We start from the raw sequence: 18209 nt of genomic DNA, 5'->3' as shown, positions 1-18209 counted from the left end.
TGTCACCCAAGCTGGAACCAGGGAATACAGGCTGGAAAATTAGCCAAAGGGTGGCTGGGTAGAGAGGGCCACCATGTCCCACAGGCTGGTGTGGACTTGCCACTGCCATCATGCCCTGTGCTGCAGTGAAGAGGGCAGCAGAGAGACCCAGACACGTTACTTGGACTCATTACAATGGTATTTTTAGTTCACATTTTTATCCCTAAATGATGCCATATTTATAAGAAAAAAAAAAAATCTTTTACCTTGGAAAGCAACTTTGGTTGGAATAACACAAGCAGCTTCTACTTCAGCAGCTTCATACACACTTGCATATTTAGCAGCAAATTCATTTGAGATAGTTTTGCTCCTATGTGTTTTCCACTAACTGGAGCGTCTAGTGCAAAGTAATATCATACAAATGATACTATAAGTACTTTGCAATGGAACCACTAAGAAGTCTGGTAAGTATTTACATGACATTCTCCACATATAGCTACTGCATGTTATTTTCTTTCCAAGTATGAAAGACTATAAGAAGTACAAGATGTGAAGAAATGGAAATAAATCATTATTACTGTGTTTCAAAGACAGAGAATAAACAAAACAATTTCCTCTGGATTCTGTTAGTTGGAGAGAACAAATTCTCCTAAATCTTGAAGCAGAGCCTCATATTCCATGTCAGCTCAACAAATTTGTCTGTTAACTGTTCACACATGGTCTTGATTGTCTTTATCTACAAGTAAGATGTGGACCTTTCACAACAGAGAAGTATCTTTCAAACTTACAACCAATGCATAATGACAAGTCTTGAATGTCCTGAATTAATATTCAGACAAGGAGTTAACCATACGCGGGGGAGGAATGCAAATTTCATCAATAAAATACAGTGCAAACCATAGAGTACATGAAATATCCCGAGTTGGAAAGGACCCACAGGGCTCACTGAGTCCAACTCCAGGCTGCAAACAGGACCACCCAAAGATTAGACCAATACAGTGCAATAACAATAAAATTTAAATGATATTAAATAAGAAGAGGATACAAGCTCGTATCAGAAAGGGGACTTTATTTAAGTCCTCCATGCGTAAAATAGATGCCTAAAGAAAGTAGTTAGGGCCTTCAAATTCTTTGCAGCTGGACAACAGGAAATACAGGGACACTACTTTGGACTGATTGAACCTACCAAAGATGTACAAATTTGGAGAGAAAATCTGGTCCTCAAGATACAACACGATAACTTGGGATGACCCATCAGCTTCACTAACACAGGGAAGCAAAAGCAAGCAGAAAATCTTTCTTTTCTAATGATTTTGCACAGACTTAAGAGCACTCAACCTAAAAAAATTATGGAAAATCACCTGCCATCAAGAAATTACTCTTTTTTTTCAGAAAAAAAACCAGACAAATGAAAATTATTATCATAAAGACCCTATTGTGAATGAACGCATTTATTTGTTGCACCTGAAGTTTTTCCTGCTAGTGCAAGTTGAAGAGCCCTTCAAAAGATATCAGAGTATATGTATGGATATTGACAGAGTACAACTGTCCAGTTGTAGCTAAGAGCAAACCAATAGCTTCAAAAAATCAACATCAACCATACAGGCCTACTGTCATCAATATTTTATGATTTATTAGCCAGAAATAATAAAGTAATAAAGGAAAGCAACCAGAAAACTATACATAGCTAAGAGAAACCGCCTTGTACTCATTAGAAACAACGTGCAGTTTGATGACACTTTACAGACTTCAATTACCATACTCTGCAGGAAGGAGCTTTCAAACATCTGTATGATGATTATTTTCCACTGGGATGTCATTTACAGTGCAAAGTATTGAAAATAGGGCCAAAAAATCAATTATAATCTGTCTAAATGAGCACATTCTTGATCTAAGGGATTTGAACTTCTGGGTGGAAATTGGCTTAAAAAGAGAGACAGAAACTCATTTGATTCTGTGTGTGACAACAGCAACAAAAAAAAAAAGGGCAGAAAAACTTCTCATATCTGATTTGCACAAAATTTAACCTAGGGAGCATTAAAATCATGTTGTTGGTTTTTTATATAATATATAAGAACAGAAGACTTATATTAGAAGCCAGGCCTAACGAAGCAGTGACTAACCACAAGCTTTCCTTATTGAAGTTTTAATGTTAGTATCCAGAATTACTTTTCATTGACCAGTACTAATAGAATGAGTAAAGATATGCAAATACTAGGCAGGAGTACAGAATCAGATATCTTGTTTCTAAATCGTTCTAGACAAGTATTTTCACATTTACACAGAAAAAAGAAATATTAATATGTAAAAGTAACAGGGACAGAAAAAAAGCATGCAGTAGGCAATGAGAATTCATTTCAGTAGGTCAGTATTTAACATATTAGCACAGAGGACTAAGGATTTTACCCTGTAAATAAGGGAAACTGGTATAATGTGGAAAATCAAATTGCTAGAGAAAATACAAATGTAAAAAAAAAAAAAAAAAAAAAAAATCAAACAAATTACCATTTTTTAATTTAAAAAAAAGAAGGCTTTTATAAATGTCTAGAAGATTTTCTCTTCTTATCTACTGATTTTCAGACTACAGGCCTGTTATACAGGATATGCTTGGGAGGTACACAAGAGCAATGCCGAGTTTTTTAAGAGCAAATGGGAAGAATAGTAATGGTCAACCATGGAAATCAGCCAGCAAACATGCCAGGCATTGAATCAGGATCCCTAATCATGGTAGCAAATATGACAGCATTAGTCAGACTGCTCACCGCCAGTATGACCATGAGTATTTTGCCAAGCCAGTCAGATACACGTTTTCTTCTTGGAACCAAAACTTACTTGCCTTTCTAATGACAGAATAAAGAACTACCAACATACTGTTGTGCTTTTAACTTTAATTTGCAAGCAAATGTGGACGGCAGAATCTTGCTTGCTGAGTCTAGTGAAAAGCATACTATTTCTATGTTCTAGAGACTGCCTCCTGGTAATTAAGGAGGCACCAACCTAAATGTTGGCTTTGACCTTTACCGCCCTAAGCAAGCTGAAAATCCAGCTGAGAGATCATGCTTTCTGTGCACTTTCCCCCCTTCCTTCTCCCTCCTCGCCTTTCTAGTGATGATTAGAGAGAAACTGACACTTCCTCTCTGACATTCTGCCATGTGGTCAGACAGGACCAGGACGTATTAAAATTCCCATTCAAACTTCACAGCCCATTTCTCCTGTTGGGTACCTGCAGAGAAGACTAAGAGGACATCCCAGAAAAATTATTTTATGAAGCCAGTACTCAGTTTTGAAGCAGGCTACTATCCACATGGCCAATTTTGAAATGACAGTGTGGTTTTTATGGTTAGGAAATGAAAAGCCGTCCAGAACAAAGGGTGAGACCTCCACCATCTTTGCTTAATCAAAGCTGGAGAATTCTTTCATAATCCCTGGCCTCTTCATTGCTATGAATCATCACAGCTGCCACCGTTGTTCTGGAAAAGGGAGCTGAACAATGTATGTACTACCATATACTCCACAGCATTAAAATAAAAGTCTGAATTTCACATAAAGTTCGACATAACGGGGCTAATGCAGGCTGTCTGGAGGTGAATTTCAGCAGCACAGCAGTCTTGCATGCTATTTTGAGCAGTAGCAACTACTTTAAGTAGAACCAGCAAGTGGCCACATTCCCTATTGTTGGAAATAGCAAAGCTGGAACACCTCTAACAGGCTACCTAGGGATTACCTCAACTAAATACAGCTTTGTTATCAGGAAGGAAAAGGATTTTTTTCAGCACCATAAAAACTTTCGTTCATGTTGAATGACACATGAGCAGATTGGTGTTTATAATTTTCTGCTGGTTAAAGACCCATTCTTGTTCCCATTGAAGTAAATGAGGCAAAACTGCCATTGATTTCAGTCAGATTACCAGCAGACCTCACACACGCTAACCATCAGCACTTACTAATATGGAATTATCAGCATAAAACATATTGACTACTTGATCTAAATACTTCATTCTCATTCATCAAAACACTTAGTACAAACGAACAAAGACAGAAAACTAAGCCCAGACCAAAGGTCATGCTGAACTTATAAATCGCAGTGACTGCCGACACCCATAACTGCCACAGCATAAAGTGTATTGCATCCAACCAGGAGACACAAACCAGGCAGAAAGCACACAGCAGCGCCCCTCTGTTGCCCAGCACTTCCAATTCTGCATCAGCCAGCAACGTCCTCCACCCTTCCACAAATAAAACATGAAAAATTCATAAAAATCAATTCACACAACTGGCTGTTTAATTGCAGAATGCCTTTAAAAATAATAGCCAGGATGAACTTGAGACTATAAACAACACAACACTAGCAAAAAGCTCTTAAACTCCATTAGCATTCTTTTTAACTTAAAAGAAATAATTAACATACTATAAAGAAGGAAGAGAGTGGCAAAAATTCTGAATTTAATTATGTGAATGGTATTCTATATACATTTAATTGCAAAGCAGTAACACAACCACTTTCATTACTCTTTATAGCCTCAGATAGCCATTAGCACAATCCCCAAGGTTTCTTGTGAATAATTAGATTAGGAAAGGGGGACTCTGAAGAAACGCAATAGGACGTAGTACTCATGAAACAGCACAACCTGAATCCAGATGCTGACATGACAACATCATGAAGAGCTAATTTGCACATCCAAATTAACACCATCATGATGATAATATAGAAGAAAGATAGGCATATAAAGTGAGCTACAGAAAATAATGTCAAAAAGAAATGAGGTACTTGTATTAAAAAAATACATCTTTTTGACATTTTCACCCAGTTGCAAAGGCGTGAATACATTAAGTGTCACACTCATGAATATAGCCTTATTTAAGCTGACTTACTAGGATTTACTCCACTACTGGGCGACACATGGGCAAGCTGTTTATTAAATAGTTAAATCCATCAAACATGTGCAGCATTCACATAAACAGGTAAATAAATTTCATTACAGTTCATTACACATCTGTTTCCCTTTGATGCACTTAATGTTTTCATATTGTTTGGTGCTTCTTATACATGTATCATCAAAAAAATCAGCTGTGATACATATATTTTTGAAGAGTATCTACTTGGGACACAGAAGATACAAATTAATAAGATTTTAGAATTATTTTGAACTGAGAGAGATATTCCTGCAGCTCTCACAATTGGCCTATCTGCATATCTACACATCTGAATAGTTAAGAAATCTCCTCAAATCCATTCAACAGAAACCAATGGTATCTTGATAGAAAAGGAAATTGTCTTCGTCCACTTCCGTGGTTCTCTTTCATGTGAAGTTTAAAACACAAACAAATGCATACAAGGCAGGATCTACCATTTGCTTCTCAAAGATATCAACACTGTCCCTTCGCTCTCCGCATTTTGCAGCATGAAACATAAATTTATCCTGTTTTCAGGATCCTTTGCATTTGAGAATACACCCTGTCAAAGAACAGCACATTCATCTAAAGGATTCTCAACTTTGAAATGATTTGAATTCATGTCAAGCTGATCCCTTTAGAATAATGAAACATTACACACAAACTCTGAAGAAATGATAATACTGCTGCAAGAGATACAACAAAATCAGAAGGATGAGAGTGAACCAGCAAGAGCCTTAATACTGGAGGCAAAACATTAAAGAGGACAAAACCAGAACTTGTGCAAATGAAATCATCTGCAATCTTCTCACGGCACAAGTCGTCATTACATGAAGAAAAAAAATCATATTTGAAGCTAATGATAACAACGTTCAATACATTAAGTACTTAACCCAGGAAGAATCAGCAGCACAACACCGACAGAAGGAGGCCAAGAGATTCACGTGAGATGCACGCATTTATGCACTTATCCACCACTGCACTAATTATCACTGGAGTTTTATGAACTGAGACAGTTTCAGAATAGCAAACTTCTTAACTGTGTATTTCTGAAGTCAAGATGAAACATGCTGTTTTTGTACACAGCATTACACATACTACTTCAGCAACATGATTTACATGGGTGATTATTCATTCTAAAAAACATTTCCTGTTAAAAGAAGATTGTAACTTCTTCCCTACTGCATTCTATCATTCTTGGTTTAGTGAGGTTGCTCCAACACTGTTTAAATCGCTAGGAGTTCCTTCCAGGGACTTCAAGGGAAACAAATCATGACCACAGTCTATGAGTAGAATATGTTAGCAAAACCGAAAATCAAATAACCAGCAAGACACATAGGCAGCATGCAGTGAGGAAACACACGTGAGGAACAAGTAGAAGATTTATAGCAATATGAAAGCATTTTCATGAGCTTTCACTACTGCAATCCTCATGCTTCCTGTACTTATCTGCCTTTTTTCTCACCTCTTGCTGTGCTATGTCTAAGTAGTGAAATTCTGGTGGCATGTTCATTTTAATCACCTATAAGGCACCACACGCTCTTGTGGCACTGATATGAATAAATAACACAAGGCCTTTTATTTTGATAAGACACAGCTAACTCTCTTAGTAGTATGGTATGCTGTACTGATCCAAGCAGAAGACAGCTTCAATCAGTGTAGCCCATTATTCCAAAGGCCAAAAATTTAAATATATATATATGTATATGTATTTTTTAAATATAAAGCTCCTATGTGTCACTGTGCAGCTAATAGTCTTCCCAGCATGAGCGCACAAGTCTACAGAACACTATGCCTAAACCCCAAGCTGTCATGCTAGATGTTTTTCTCTGCATAGTGTGCCTGCTCTGCAATCTGTTCTCTGTAGCAGCATCAAGACCTGCTTCTGCACTTGGTGCAAATGGATGGTATTTGCATTCCCTCATTCCCTCATCTGCTTTCCTATAATTCTTCATTATGTGCTCAAAGACTGGGAGTTCTGCTCCAAAACATTCTAGTCCTAGAATGATGATTTGATGGTTTTCTCAAGTACTGTTCTGAAGTTCCTTCAGCCTATGTCTGTGTAACATTTTGCACGCCGAAGAGCTGACTTAAACACACACATAATTTCAAACGTTTTATTGCCAACTTTCCTCCGGAATGGCTTTTATATGAAATGCATTGTGTAAAACTAAAACTCACCAAGAATCAGAGCATCACAGAACCCTTCAGTGACAGAGGCTGCCCATAGAGGTGGTGGATGCCTCAACCTTAGAGACACAAAATGTCAGGCTGGATGGGGCTCTGAGCACCTTGATGGAACCATAGATGTCCCTGGTCATTGCAGGGGAGTCGGAGTTGGAGTAGACAACCTGATGGTCCCTTCCAACTCAAGTGATGCTATGATTACTAGGGTTGGAAAAGGCCACAGTGATCATCTAGTCCAATCCTATCTGCAGTCATTCAAAAATCCAGAAAGCACAGATAGCAACTTAGGGTATCATCTGAAAACACTAATTCTTGACATGAGAAAACATAGGCAGGAGGATTCTGTGAAATGTTTTACTTTATTTGATTAGATACCAAAAAGAAATACTAGATAAAATGCATAAACCCTAAACCCTCCTGTACTTTCAGACTACTGCTTGAGTCTGCTGGCCACATGGCAGAAGATAACCCTTGGCAGAGCTGGGACACCCCATGGCATGGATCTAAATTTTAAACAAACCTCTTAAACATATTTAAAGGTATCAATAGAACAGCAGGAGGTTCATTTTATTGCTACTTCTGTTACATTCCAGCTGTATTCACTGGCATCAGTCTAGAAACTTCACAAAGGATTTATGCTGTTTTTTTTTTTTAACATAAAGAAATAATTTACAGATGAGCTCTGCAATAAAGGTCATTGTTCATTCCCCCTCACTAGGCCTTTTATTATCCTCATTAATACTGCTTTCTGTCTGCAGACTTGAATCTTCAACTGCTTTCTCATCTTTAACTTCTCTCACCTGAATACACCCATGGGACTTATCTGAAGGGCAATGCTAAGCATGCGCACATAACTTTACAGGATTTTTGTGCATGCATCTGGTCTGATTCTGTGATAACAACTGAATCTTTCACTGTCCTTCTCTGGAAATCAACTAAGCATACATCAAGAGAGATGCAAATTTGCCTCAACTGGCAACAACACTTCAGTCTAAGAGCATTCTTTGGCACTGTAAGCTGTTATTAAAAGAAAGCCTTGGGAATCTATATAGTTAAATTCTTACTGAAGCATTCATGTCTCTGCACGAGGTACTATAGTTGCCCAAATTTCATAGTCATTAAAGAGAGATATGTCTAAAATACTACAATTTCAGGTTATTGTTACATCTTGACTTGATAAAAATGCATGAATTTTACATTAAAAACCAACCAACCAACCAACAAACAAACAAACAATAAAAAAAAAAAAAAAACAAGCAGAGGGATAAGGATAATTGCCTTGTCTGTTTAAAGCAAAGAAGTGTACAAGAACAGTATTTCACAAGACTACAGCTAGGTCTGGAATTTGAGAAAAAAAGAAATGTGTCAGCTGATGAATCACAAGCCTAATTACATCTGGGATAAGACTTTTTAGAACCCAAAGGAAAAATGATTTGCTGGATGTCAGCATGCTCAGATGCCCACCAGTGAGCAGTACCTCCTCTAACCCAAGGTTTCAGTGAAGACAACATACATGTCAACCACAGTAGAAGAAACACAAACTAATGAAAATGTGTGTAAGCTGTAATTACACTGTCTCAGTGAATGGCACTTGGGGTATTGTGAACAGATTGTACAAGTTAATTCACACAGGGCTTAATGAAGCATTCCCTGTTCTACAAACTTCACCACTTGATTTAATTAACCTTCATACCTATACACGCACTACCCACCAATCATAAGTGTTGGAAAACCCTTAAATAAACTGCAATGCTTTGGAGCTACACTTCATAGAGAAACAAACGCTCGGTTTTATTCACTCTGTTGTCTCAAGAGCAAATTATAAGACTCTTAGATGGCAAATTTGGCCTTATGTCAGCTATACCAAATATAAGATCTAATTTCTTAAAAATAAAAATTTAAAAAAAAATTGCAACAAATCAGAATCAACTTATTCACAAAAATCGAAGTTTCCCAGATTTACCAGAAGAGCGTTAACCATGAAAATAATTTGGGAAACTCTACCAAGATATTAAAACACGAGAGCATGCAGAACAAAATAGACAGCAGTCACATCTCAGTTCTGCAGGCAAAGCTTTGTACAACACAAATGATGCTCTCCTGCTGACTTCAAAGAGTGAAACAAGTACCAGACACAGCCACTCATAAGTCATTTCTTCCTATATGAGTATAAATTCCTGCTCAGGCTCTCCAGAACTCAAGGGCAGGTATCCAGTGAAAAAGTGAAAAAGCTGCCCTGTCTGTTCTCCTTTGAGCGGGAACAAAGTGAAGCAGGGAAACAGCGAAGCCTCATTTCACCATTTTCTGCTAATGAAGGCAGCAGAAACTGCTGCCCCTGCACCATGAGAGAGCAACGGAGAGGAGCAGACAGAGCTGCTCTCGGCAGGCAGAGCTCTGCTCAGTTTACATTGCAGAGCTTTAACAATTGTGTATACAACAAAACAGAAGTAACATACTTTTTCACCTCCCCTCTTTGATTAAAATTTATGTAATGTATTTAACATTTTACTTCATTGAAAAAAATCTACCAAGTTGAAATTACTTAATGCACAAATTAGAAAAGCATTCAATATTGGCTTAGAGAACTTATGTGGCATTGGAGAAACGTTACTAAATCTTTCACAACAGCAAAGAGTGAGGGAAAAGCTGTAGAGATAATTTATGTGAATCTCCAAAGTCATTTCAGTAGCATCTCTCATAAAAAATTAATCTGCAAAAGTTAGCAAGCATGACACAGAGAAGGGGAACCAGCGGACTGGAGAGAAGTTGGCTGAGGGATAAAAGGGAAAGTTTGCCAGCCATGGGAGATGAGGAGTCTATTTGCATTTTAAAATTGAATCGGCATTTTTTGGTCCAGTCCCGAGGACTTGCATTACAAGCAAAGAGAAGCAGAAAGATCTGCTTACACGCCTACACAGCAACATGGATTATTACTTGAAACAGAACAAAATCAAAACCACATACAATACAACACAAAAAAGAATCCATATAAAGCAACTGCATTTATGGTTACGTTCTGTCACCCCAGACAAGAGACTTGGAGGAGGGGGCAGGAAACTGTAATAGAGGCTATAAAACAGGATTTTGAATTAAACGAGAATTCAGTCAACCCTGACAACTTAAACAGAAGGTACCAAATCTGTCTTTTTACTTCAGTGGTGCTATGCTATTCAGTTCGCAACAGAATCCCAACCGATGTCAATGTCATTTTGGCAAAAAGGATAATAATAATTCTATTTATAATATCTCCCTTCAAGGCACCATGTGAGATCACTCAAGCAAATTAAAACACACCATGAAAATACTTAAAGCATTATAAACCTGTATTTACTATTTCTCACTCCCGTAGAAAATTTGCAGTCAATGCAAAGCATTTTGTTTCACACAATTTATTGATGGAACCACATGAGCACATGTTTTGTGCCACAATATAAAGAGAGGAGTAGCTAATCACACTCGTCTGCCTCCCTGAACTGATGCTAATTGCTCAAGGGCCAGCTTTCATCTTAGATATTCACTCAGCTCTTGGGCCGTGGCAGCCTGGTGGCCACTTAAATCTCAGTGTAACAGATACTGGAAGAAATACTGTGATGCCAGAAAGTGACATACTGCCAAGAGATCAGGGACACAGAGCACAAAGATGACAGTGCCGCTGCTGGACTATTATTGGGAGTGTTTGGTAGGAATATGGTTCAAGCGTAGTGCTGTGGAATCGCTTACTGATAGTGTTACAGATCTTATTAAATTATTAAACCTAGATTTCAACCCCTACTTGTTTTGTACAACAATCACAGGTGATACAAACAACAGGTATTTTGTTTTCCTGGCACTCTAAAAATCAGGGTCACTGAGTCCTCCATTTGCTTGTGCACCACAAAAACAGACCTCAATCTGAAACAGCCAAACCTGTACCATATTCTGTATATGGCTACAGTGTTCAATGGACTGGAGACATTCTTATTCTGGTGTGCAATTTAACAAGACAGTAGAGAGCAAAATAAAGTAATAGACTTAGAAAACCTATTTATAGTGCATATGTCCCAAGGAGACATGGCTAATAACTAATTCATTTCACATTGCACATTTGAATGCAATATGAAAACTTCCCAGTTTCTTATCTGCACAGGAGAAAAGACCCCACTGTGGCTTTCTTTAAAATAATTAATGATTCTTTACCAAAATATTTTAATCAAACTAAGTGTCTACAGAAGTCTTTTCTTCCCATGCCTCCTATCTGCTTCCTGAAGAGGTCCATGACTATTAAAGTTTAGATAAAATCGTTTCATAACAGCAGTTTGCCAAGCTATTAAATATAGTGCTCATTTTCCTAGATAATACGTTTGTTTATCGTGCAGTTTTCTCCAAGCTGGATTAAAATCCAATATATTATTAGTTGTATCAACAGGAAACAGCTAAATAATCCAGTGAGCAACACAACTGTGCTATCTACAGCTGAAGAGGTTTTGATTTAGCTTTCTGTTGTAGAGAAACAGATCAGCTAAGTATTATCCAGTGGACTAGATAGCTGAATACTTTATTACAAATGATTAAGAATTAAACAATTGATAAGAAAGAAAGATAGGGATATATATAGTGCCTAAAAACATCATTTGAGCTTCCCCTGCACTGCAACTGTAGCAACTGCAAAGCAGGAAACAGATGCAATGCTCAGTGCAGTGATAGTCTTCTAACTACTCCACAATTTTTCTTCTGTTTCTCCATACTCTGAGTGTTTTAACAGCTTGACTTCAGTGTGACCACCCCAAGAACTGTATGGTTTCAGCAAATATTGGTGCCAAAGCTGTAGCACAAATTAGTCTGCAGAAGATGCTGCAAGGAGACCCACCTTGTGCTCTATGGAAGCGACCACTGTCAGGGGAATGCACCCTGATGTACTGGGAAAATAAGGGGCCTTGTGGACAGCAATTACAAATACAACCACTGCAGAGTGCCTACGGCTCAAAGACACAGCAAACAATGACCCACTATTTAACCTGGGACTTGGGTTACTTTACAATTAAAAGGTAAGTTTGTGTTAAAGGGCTTTGTGTTGAAATCGTAATTAATTGCTACAGAAAACAATGTGAATTAACTTCACCACTTCGTAATTCAGTGCCCTTAGGGTTCACAGTTCTACTGAGTAGCATGGCAACATAGTAATTTACTTTAACCACAGCAGAAGCAGCATAAGACATTATTTAAAATTCATGTTAAACATAAAAGCATAACTGGATATAGTGAGCTTACACAGTTATTAATTTACATTAAATGTTCCATTAAAATGCTAGGAAACAACAGGGAAGAATACACACACACATCCTGATGACAAAAACTTTACTGCCTTTCTACTTGACAATCTGTACCCAAACTACACTATAGATGAATGCTCATTTTCAAATTTATTGGCCATAAAGTTTAATGAGTAAAAGCTCAATAAGTATGTCCTAAATCTCTAATTAAAGAAAAAGAATACAGATCTCCTTCAATTACCCTTAAGGGGCTGTAGGCTTTGGTATTTTACCTCCTAGGTAGAATATTAGCATAGCATTAGGAAGCAATAACAAGGGGACAGCTGAACACCCAGTTCCAGAATCAGACCTATTCTAGATTGTAAAAGAAGAAAAAATCTTTTACAGTGAGGGTGGTGAGGCACAGGAACAAGCTGCCGAGAGATGTGGTTGATGCCCCATCCCTGGAGATTTCAGCGTGGGGCTGGATAAGGCCCTGGGCAACCTGATCTAGCTGTGGTGTCCTTGTTCACTGCAGGGGAGTTGGACCAGATGGCCCTCAGAGGATCCTTCCAACTCTAAGGATTTTATGATTCTGTGACCTTTATATTTGTATATGTTGATTTTTTCTGGGAAATAGAGAGGAAGCAACGTGAGGCTTGTTCATTTTTACAGTGGAGGAAGACTCCTGATGTTTTCACGTGTTTTGTTTTCACTTTTGCTGTTTGCTTCTTTCGTTGTCTTTCCTACCCCTGTTCTTTAGTCTCAATCATTGTATTAATCAGAAAAGACCAATGTACAGAAACAAAAAAACAGTACATTATCTACTAGGATTATATAAAGCAACCTAGCAAGTAACAAGTATAATTATAAGGAGGCTTAAAAATAACTGCTAAATAAAACAGCTGCAGTAGTTTTTCAGAATTTATCTGATCTAGAACATTGCCAGGTACCGTGTTACACACTTACATGCAAACATTCTACACAACTTCTGAAGACAAAAGTCAGCTTAGCTGTTCAGATTCCTAAATATATTAAGATAAGGGTATAACACCAGCTGTTCAAAGTGACTGCCATTTTTTAGTATTTAAAACTTTGAAGACATTGTGTGCTACCAAGTTATTATATTGACTGTCTAATTATGACTTCTGTCCTTCGACTCAGTGGAAGATTAATTTTTTTTGAAGCTAATATTTAAACTAATCTTCATTAATTGCTGCTGTAAACTAGTTAATGGCTTCATTACACAAATAGGTAAGGAGATAAAAACCCAAAACGAAAAGAATATTCTAAAAAGATAACTAATAATGTTGGTTAAAAGCTTTTCTTTGTTTTCTTCAGAATTATTTGTTTTCCCAGGGAAATTCCTGGCTGTGCATTTTTTAACATTTTGTTAAAAAAAAAAAAAAAAAGAAAAAACCATACAACACATAGGTGTGTAAGCCCGTTAGCTATTAAACTTGCACATTTTAATGACTGAAAAACACAGCACTGCATTATCAGTCTAGAGGCATGTGGCAGCACATCAGGTTTTTGGTACCTTTAATTATGCTCTATCAGACAGGTCACACTAGCACCACCTCCGTAACACACGCAAGTGCAAATATCTCTTGAAGACTAAGAAGTGATCTCCTCATGAAGTGTATTTATAACCACTGCACTGCAAGGGCACACAGTTACCGATCATCCTGTCTCCCCATGATGTACCAATAGAGGCTCCTGATGTGCCAGTACATCAACTTGTCAGAAGCAGCTACAGCAGCATTAAATAGCAGCACTGTGAGCATGCAGCCAATGGAGTTGCAGTGCTGAGTGTACATAAAAGTTCAGATCAGTATGCTGCTGCTGAGAAAGCACCACTTCAGCTGCTGACCACGTCTGCTGTATTATTAGATGGCAATGCAGTGAGATAAATAGAACCACTACAAAAGCAAATGCCACACAATACCATATTATATACAGTTCTTGGATAGACCAAAAAAGAATAATAACAGGCCTCTTTCCTGCCCATTGTTATGAAGAACTGAAACCTCATTTTGAAACACTTTGCTGTGCCAAATTCATGCTCCAGCTGTTAACTTCAACAGAATTTAAAGCTTTGCCTATTCCTGGTTTGTTGCCTCATTGTCCACTTAGCATCATCTCATCACTTCAACAAACCCATTTGGTCCTTTTGTTAGAGACCTATGGTTATATGGACTGCTCTTCCACAGATCAGACCTACCTTCTGTATTGCATGCTTGACTGTATTAGCAATTTTTTTAATCTCCATAAAATCTCTTCAGTAGTTGAAAATGGAAAATAACTTTCTGTTATTCACTGCATCACTCTGCCCTAAACTTTCTTTGCTATTTGCCTCTTTATGGCAAGGCCTGTCTTTACTGACTATTGAATAGATTAGCACAACCAGTTCTCTGCAAAACCACCTTTTAGATTTCTTTCACTGAACTATTCAAATCTGCATCCTCTGTTACATTCTTCCAATGATGCTTATCATCAGCCCTTTGTGCTGAGGAACTGGAGCTAAAGTGAGCTTATAACTGTAGTGCTCTCACTCTTAGTATCTAGCTGCAGCATCTGTGCTATTACAAATCTTTTTTAATATAGGAAGACTTCTAAAATAAAGGAAAAGTAGTTGGATCAAGCTCTCAAAAACAGTGACACAAGAGACTGAGTTGCCATGACAGTTTGAAGATTACCTTCTATAAATTTATTCCTTCACTGAATTACTACTGTGCTGAAGTAAAACTCAATTGTAATTGTACACAAAAACACAAAGGCAGCTAACAAAACACATGAGCAAACATCCAACTTTCCCTAATATTTGTGTACCTCTTTACAGTATATGTTTTACATTCCACATTTTCAATGCCCCTGGTATTTTTAAATTCTGTAATTACTAAATCCCTTTCATTCATCAGCAGGATTTAAAAATCTTCAGCCTCTTACCACTATTACAGAACTATAGTACCAGAAATCTCTCAGCTCACGACAGCCCTTTTCTTACTGCAGAGGGAGCCTGGCCCATTCCCTCTTCTCACAGCATGCATTAAGCAGCAGCACCTTAAGCCAAAGCCTATAATTAGCTCTAATTTCCTTCACCAGCTCCCAGATATTCCCCTATGTGGTGTTCACACTGAGAATGAGAAACCTCTCACAAAGTCTTTCCTGTTCAGAAGTTCTTTTGGCAGATTTTTCCCACTGACTGCAAATAGAGAAGTGTAATAATTTTGATAACCTAAAACCAGCATTAAATAATACCAGAATTTCCTTGAACAAAGAAAATGAATTTAGTATACCCAAGTGCTTTGACCTGCCAGTTGCTAAATAGACAGGTACACAATAGACATTGAGACTTATCACGAAACACTAGGGATGGAGAAGGACAGGAAGGATTTGACACTGACCACCACAGGCCAGCTGAATGTCATCAGAGATTGTATCATAACTCAGCAACCTTATCTTCTGGCTCTACTAACAACAGAGAAAAAAATTACCTATTATCTGTATGCCAAAGGTTCAATCTATTGCTATTGATCGAAATGGCAGACATATACTTTCAATTATTTGCTGTATTGTATTAATTAAACAGCAGAATGATGGGAGCTTTTCACTAGCCTCTCAGCAGGAACATGTATTTGAACAGCATTCTATTCAGAAGGATAACTACCTGTAGACCAGCTTTGCAAGCCTGAACCCAGCAGCTTTCATACTTTAGTATTTTCTTTCCCAGACAACAGAAAACAGATTTCATGTAGCAGCTTGAAAGCTGCCGGCAACTAGCAAATCTTCTGTGCGTGACCTGCAATCTTCTCTATTGCAGTCATGCTCCATAGGATCAGACTGGGATTGCTGTAGCATTTCCCTTAGCAAGATCTGAATGTTCACAAGAAGTCAAACATGCCAGCCAATCCAGCTTATGACCATCCACCCCAGATCCAGCTGTTATCCCAAGTGCATTCTGCATTAGAGAGAAACCATTGGAAGATTTTGTATCCAGGCCCACACCAACATAAGGATAAGGCTCAACATTGGAACGTAGAGGCAGGGAACAGCTGCAGCTCAACATGTAGCATGAAGAACAGAGAAGAAACAGCCAGGAAGCTTCCTCCCCTTCACCTGTAGCCAAAAGCTGACAGCTTTGAAGTTTTCCAATTCAATATCCGATATGATCAAAATTTTAACGGACTCTGTGCAACTGAATTAATATTCAATCTATGTCATGCTCAGATAAAACAATTTTAAAAGAATCAGTCCTAAGTTTTAGATCTCATGGACTATCCAAGCAGAACAAAATATTTGAGTAGATACCCACAGGAATATCAGAGGAAACAAGTCCTTTCACACATGAAATAACACTTCAAAAAACATCATGAAATCAGTATGATCTGTGATAACAAAATCACCTCCTCTATAGTTTAAAAGAGACAGAGGTAAGAGACAGAAGGCACCCCTAAATAAAACAAAAGCAAAAAGAATTTCTAGACTCAGAATGCAGGCCAGCTGGCCTGAGATTGCTTGCTATTCCCACAGCTATCTGAGATACCAAAGCAGATATAAAAAAACTAATGATTAACTATCACTTAACATAACAGCGATCCATTTTTTCTTTTGATAAGAAGTGTTACCTTACAGTCAAAAGCTATGCTCTGTTAGAACAGTGTCTTTCCCTTTTACAACTGCCAACTAAACAAAGTAAATGAAAATATATGTCAAAAAAAAAAAAAAAGGAGATGACATTTGGTATTGTTTTCTCACTTTTTTCTTTTCCACATATAGTAAAACCATAAGATGTTGTCCTGCCAGCAGTCCCACTGTCTACCCGCCTCTGCAGACAAGCTGATAAACCACAGGAGTGGGTAAGTTTACCACCAAGATGCAAACTTGTTCTTGTTAGTAGCTTCCACAACAATAGGGACAAACCATACTGTTACAACTATCCAAAAAGCAACAGAATTAAGAGTGAAATAAGATCAAAAATGGTGAGTATACATGACTGTACCTTGGTCTATCATTTGGAAGATAAAATTTATCAGTGCAAGCAGTGCAGCTTGTCTACTATATTTAGGGCTAAAACCAGATGGATTCAGTCAAGGAAATCTGAGGATTCTAGATGCCACCAGTCGCCTTGCGCACAAGCTTCCTTATAGCTTTCCCTAAAAAACAAAGAAATTCAAGACAAAAAAAAGGTGAAATTTTTCCTCATCTAAGTTTAATTTTTCAAGCAGGAACAAAACTGTTGACCCCATTAAGCAAGAAAGCACCTTGCTCTCTCAATCTCTTTCAATAACAGAAAAATACCTTCTCAATGGACTCTCCCAAACTTCTGAGAGTATAAATCAAAAGCTTCGGCCCAGAACTCTCCAATTCTTCTGCTCACTTCCACCTGCGTAATTTGCAGACACTCAAGTGATTTTCCTGTCTCAAACTCTTAATCCTAAGGAGGTAAGAATTATTTCTTGAATTACCAGACAGGTACCATAGTTCACTCCTGATCTAGGTAACTGGAAGCCCTTTGTGCAGCCACTGAAGGGATTCAGCTCAGATTCATCAATTCCCCCACCATCAAAAACCATTCAACAGGATGCTTATTGAAGCAGAGTTTTAAGAAGAAATCAGCTGATTCACTCAAAATTTTAAATGGACACCAGAGTATCAGTCTATAGCATCTAGAGAACAGGAGTCCCTTCTCTTTCAATGAAAGGTAGGATCTTCTTCATGAAAACTCAAAAACTGGGAAAAGTAAGGAACAACAAATCACACAAGCATTAAAAATAAAATGCTCTATTTCATAGAAGCAAACTGTATGTCTGTCATCAGAACGTAAGGAGACAGAGTTAAGGAACCCATTTTATTAATACTGAAAACAGAGAAGACCAAGCTATCAATCCCTCATCCCGAGTCAGTACAGCATCAAAAAGA

The 18209-nt window shown here is 37.8% G+C and overlaps 1 protein-coding gene and 1 long non-coding RNA gene across 9 annotated transcripts in view; one reads left to right on the top strand and one right to left on the bottom strand.

Annotated features, from left to right (window-relative positions):
• Positions 1-18209, bottom strand: part of PPP2R2C (protein phosphatase 2 regulatory subunit Bgamma) — a 173992-nt gene that overhangs the window by 63214 nt on the left and 92569 nt on the right. Inside the window, exons 1-2 of one of the 5 annotated variants that reach the window (XM_042811533.1) lie at positions 17589-17644; positions 17290-17443 (exon numbers count right to left, since the gene is read on the bottom strand). The exons of the other annotated variants lie outside the window; for them this stretch is intronic. Coding sequence (XP_042667467.1) covers positions 17290-17302 — 13 coding nt within the window. The 5' untranslated portion in view covers positions 17303-17443; positions 17589-17644. Of the gene's footprint in view, positions 1-17289; positions 17444-17588; positions 17645-18209 lie in introns of those variants that run through there. 5 annotated transcript variants of the gene reach the window in all.
• Positions 1-18209, top strand: part of LOC122156636 — a 36425-nt gene that overhangs the window by 2305 nt on the left and 15911 nt on the right. For all 4 annotated transcript variants that reach the window (XR_006167576.1, XR_006167573.1, XR_006167574.1 and 1 more), the window contains exons 2-3: positions 11801-12083; positions 17067-17146. This is a non-coding gene — a long non-coding RNA (uncharacterized LOC122156636). The remainder of the gene's footprint in view (positions 1-11800; positions 12084-17066; positions 17147-18209) is intronic.

Source organism: Centrocercus urophasianus, unplaced genomic scaffold (assembly GCF_019232065.1).
Source record: "Centrocercus urophasianus isolate 14NV4802_14NV808 unplaced genomic scaffold, USGS_Curo_1.0 seq_13, whole genome shotgun sequence".
NCBI classification, from domain to species: Eukaryota; Metazoa; Chordata; class Aves; order Galliformes; family Phasianidae; genus Centrocercus; species Centrocercus urophasianus.
This window is presented reverse-complemented; position numbering and strand designations above follow the sequence as displayed.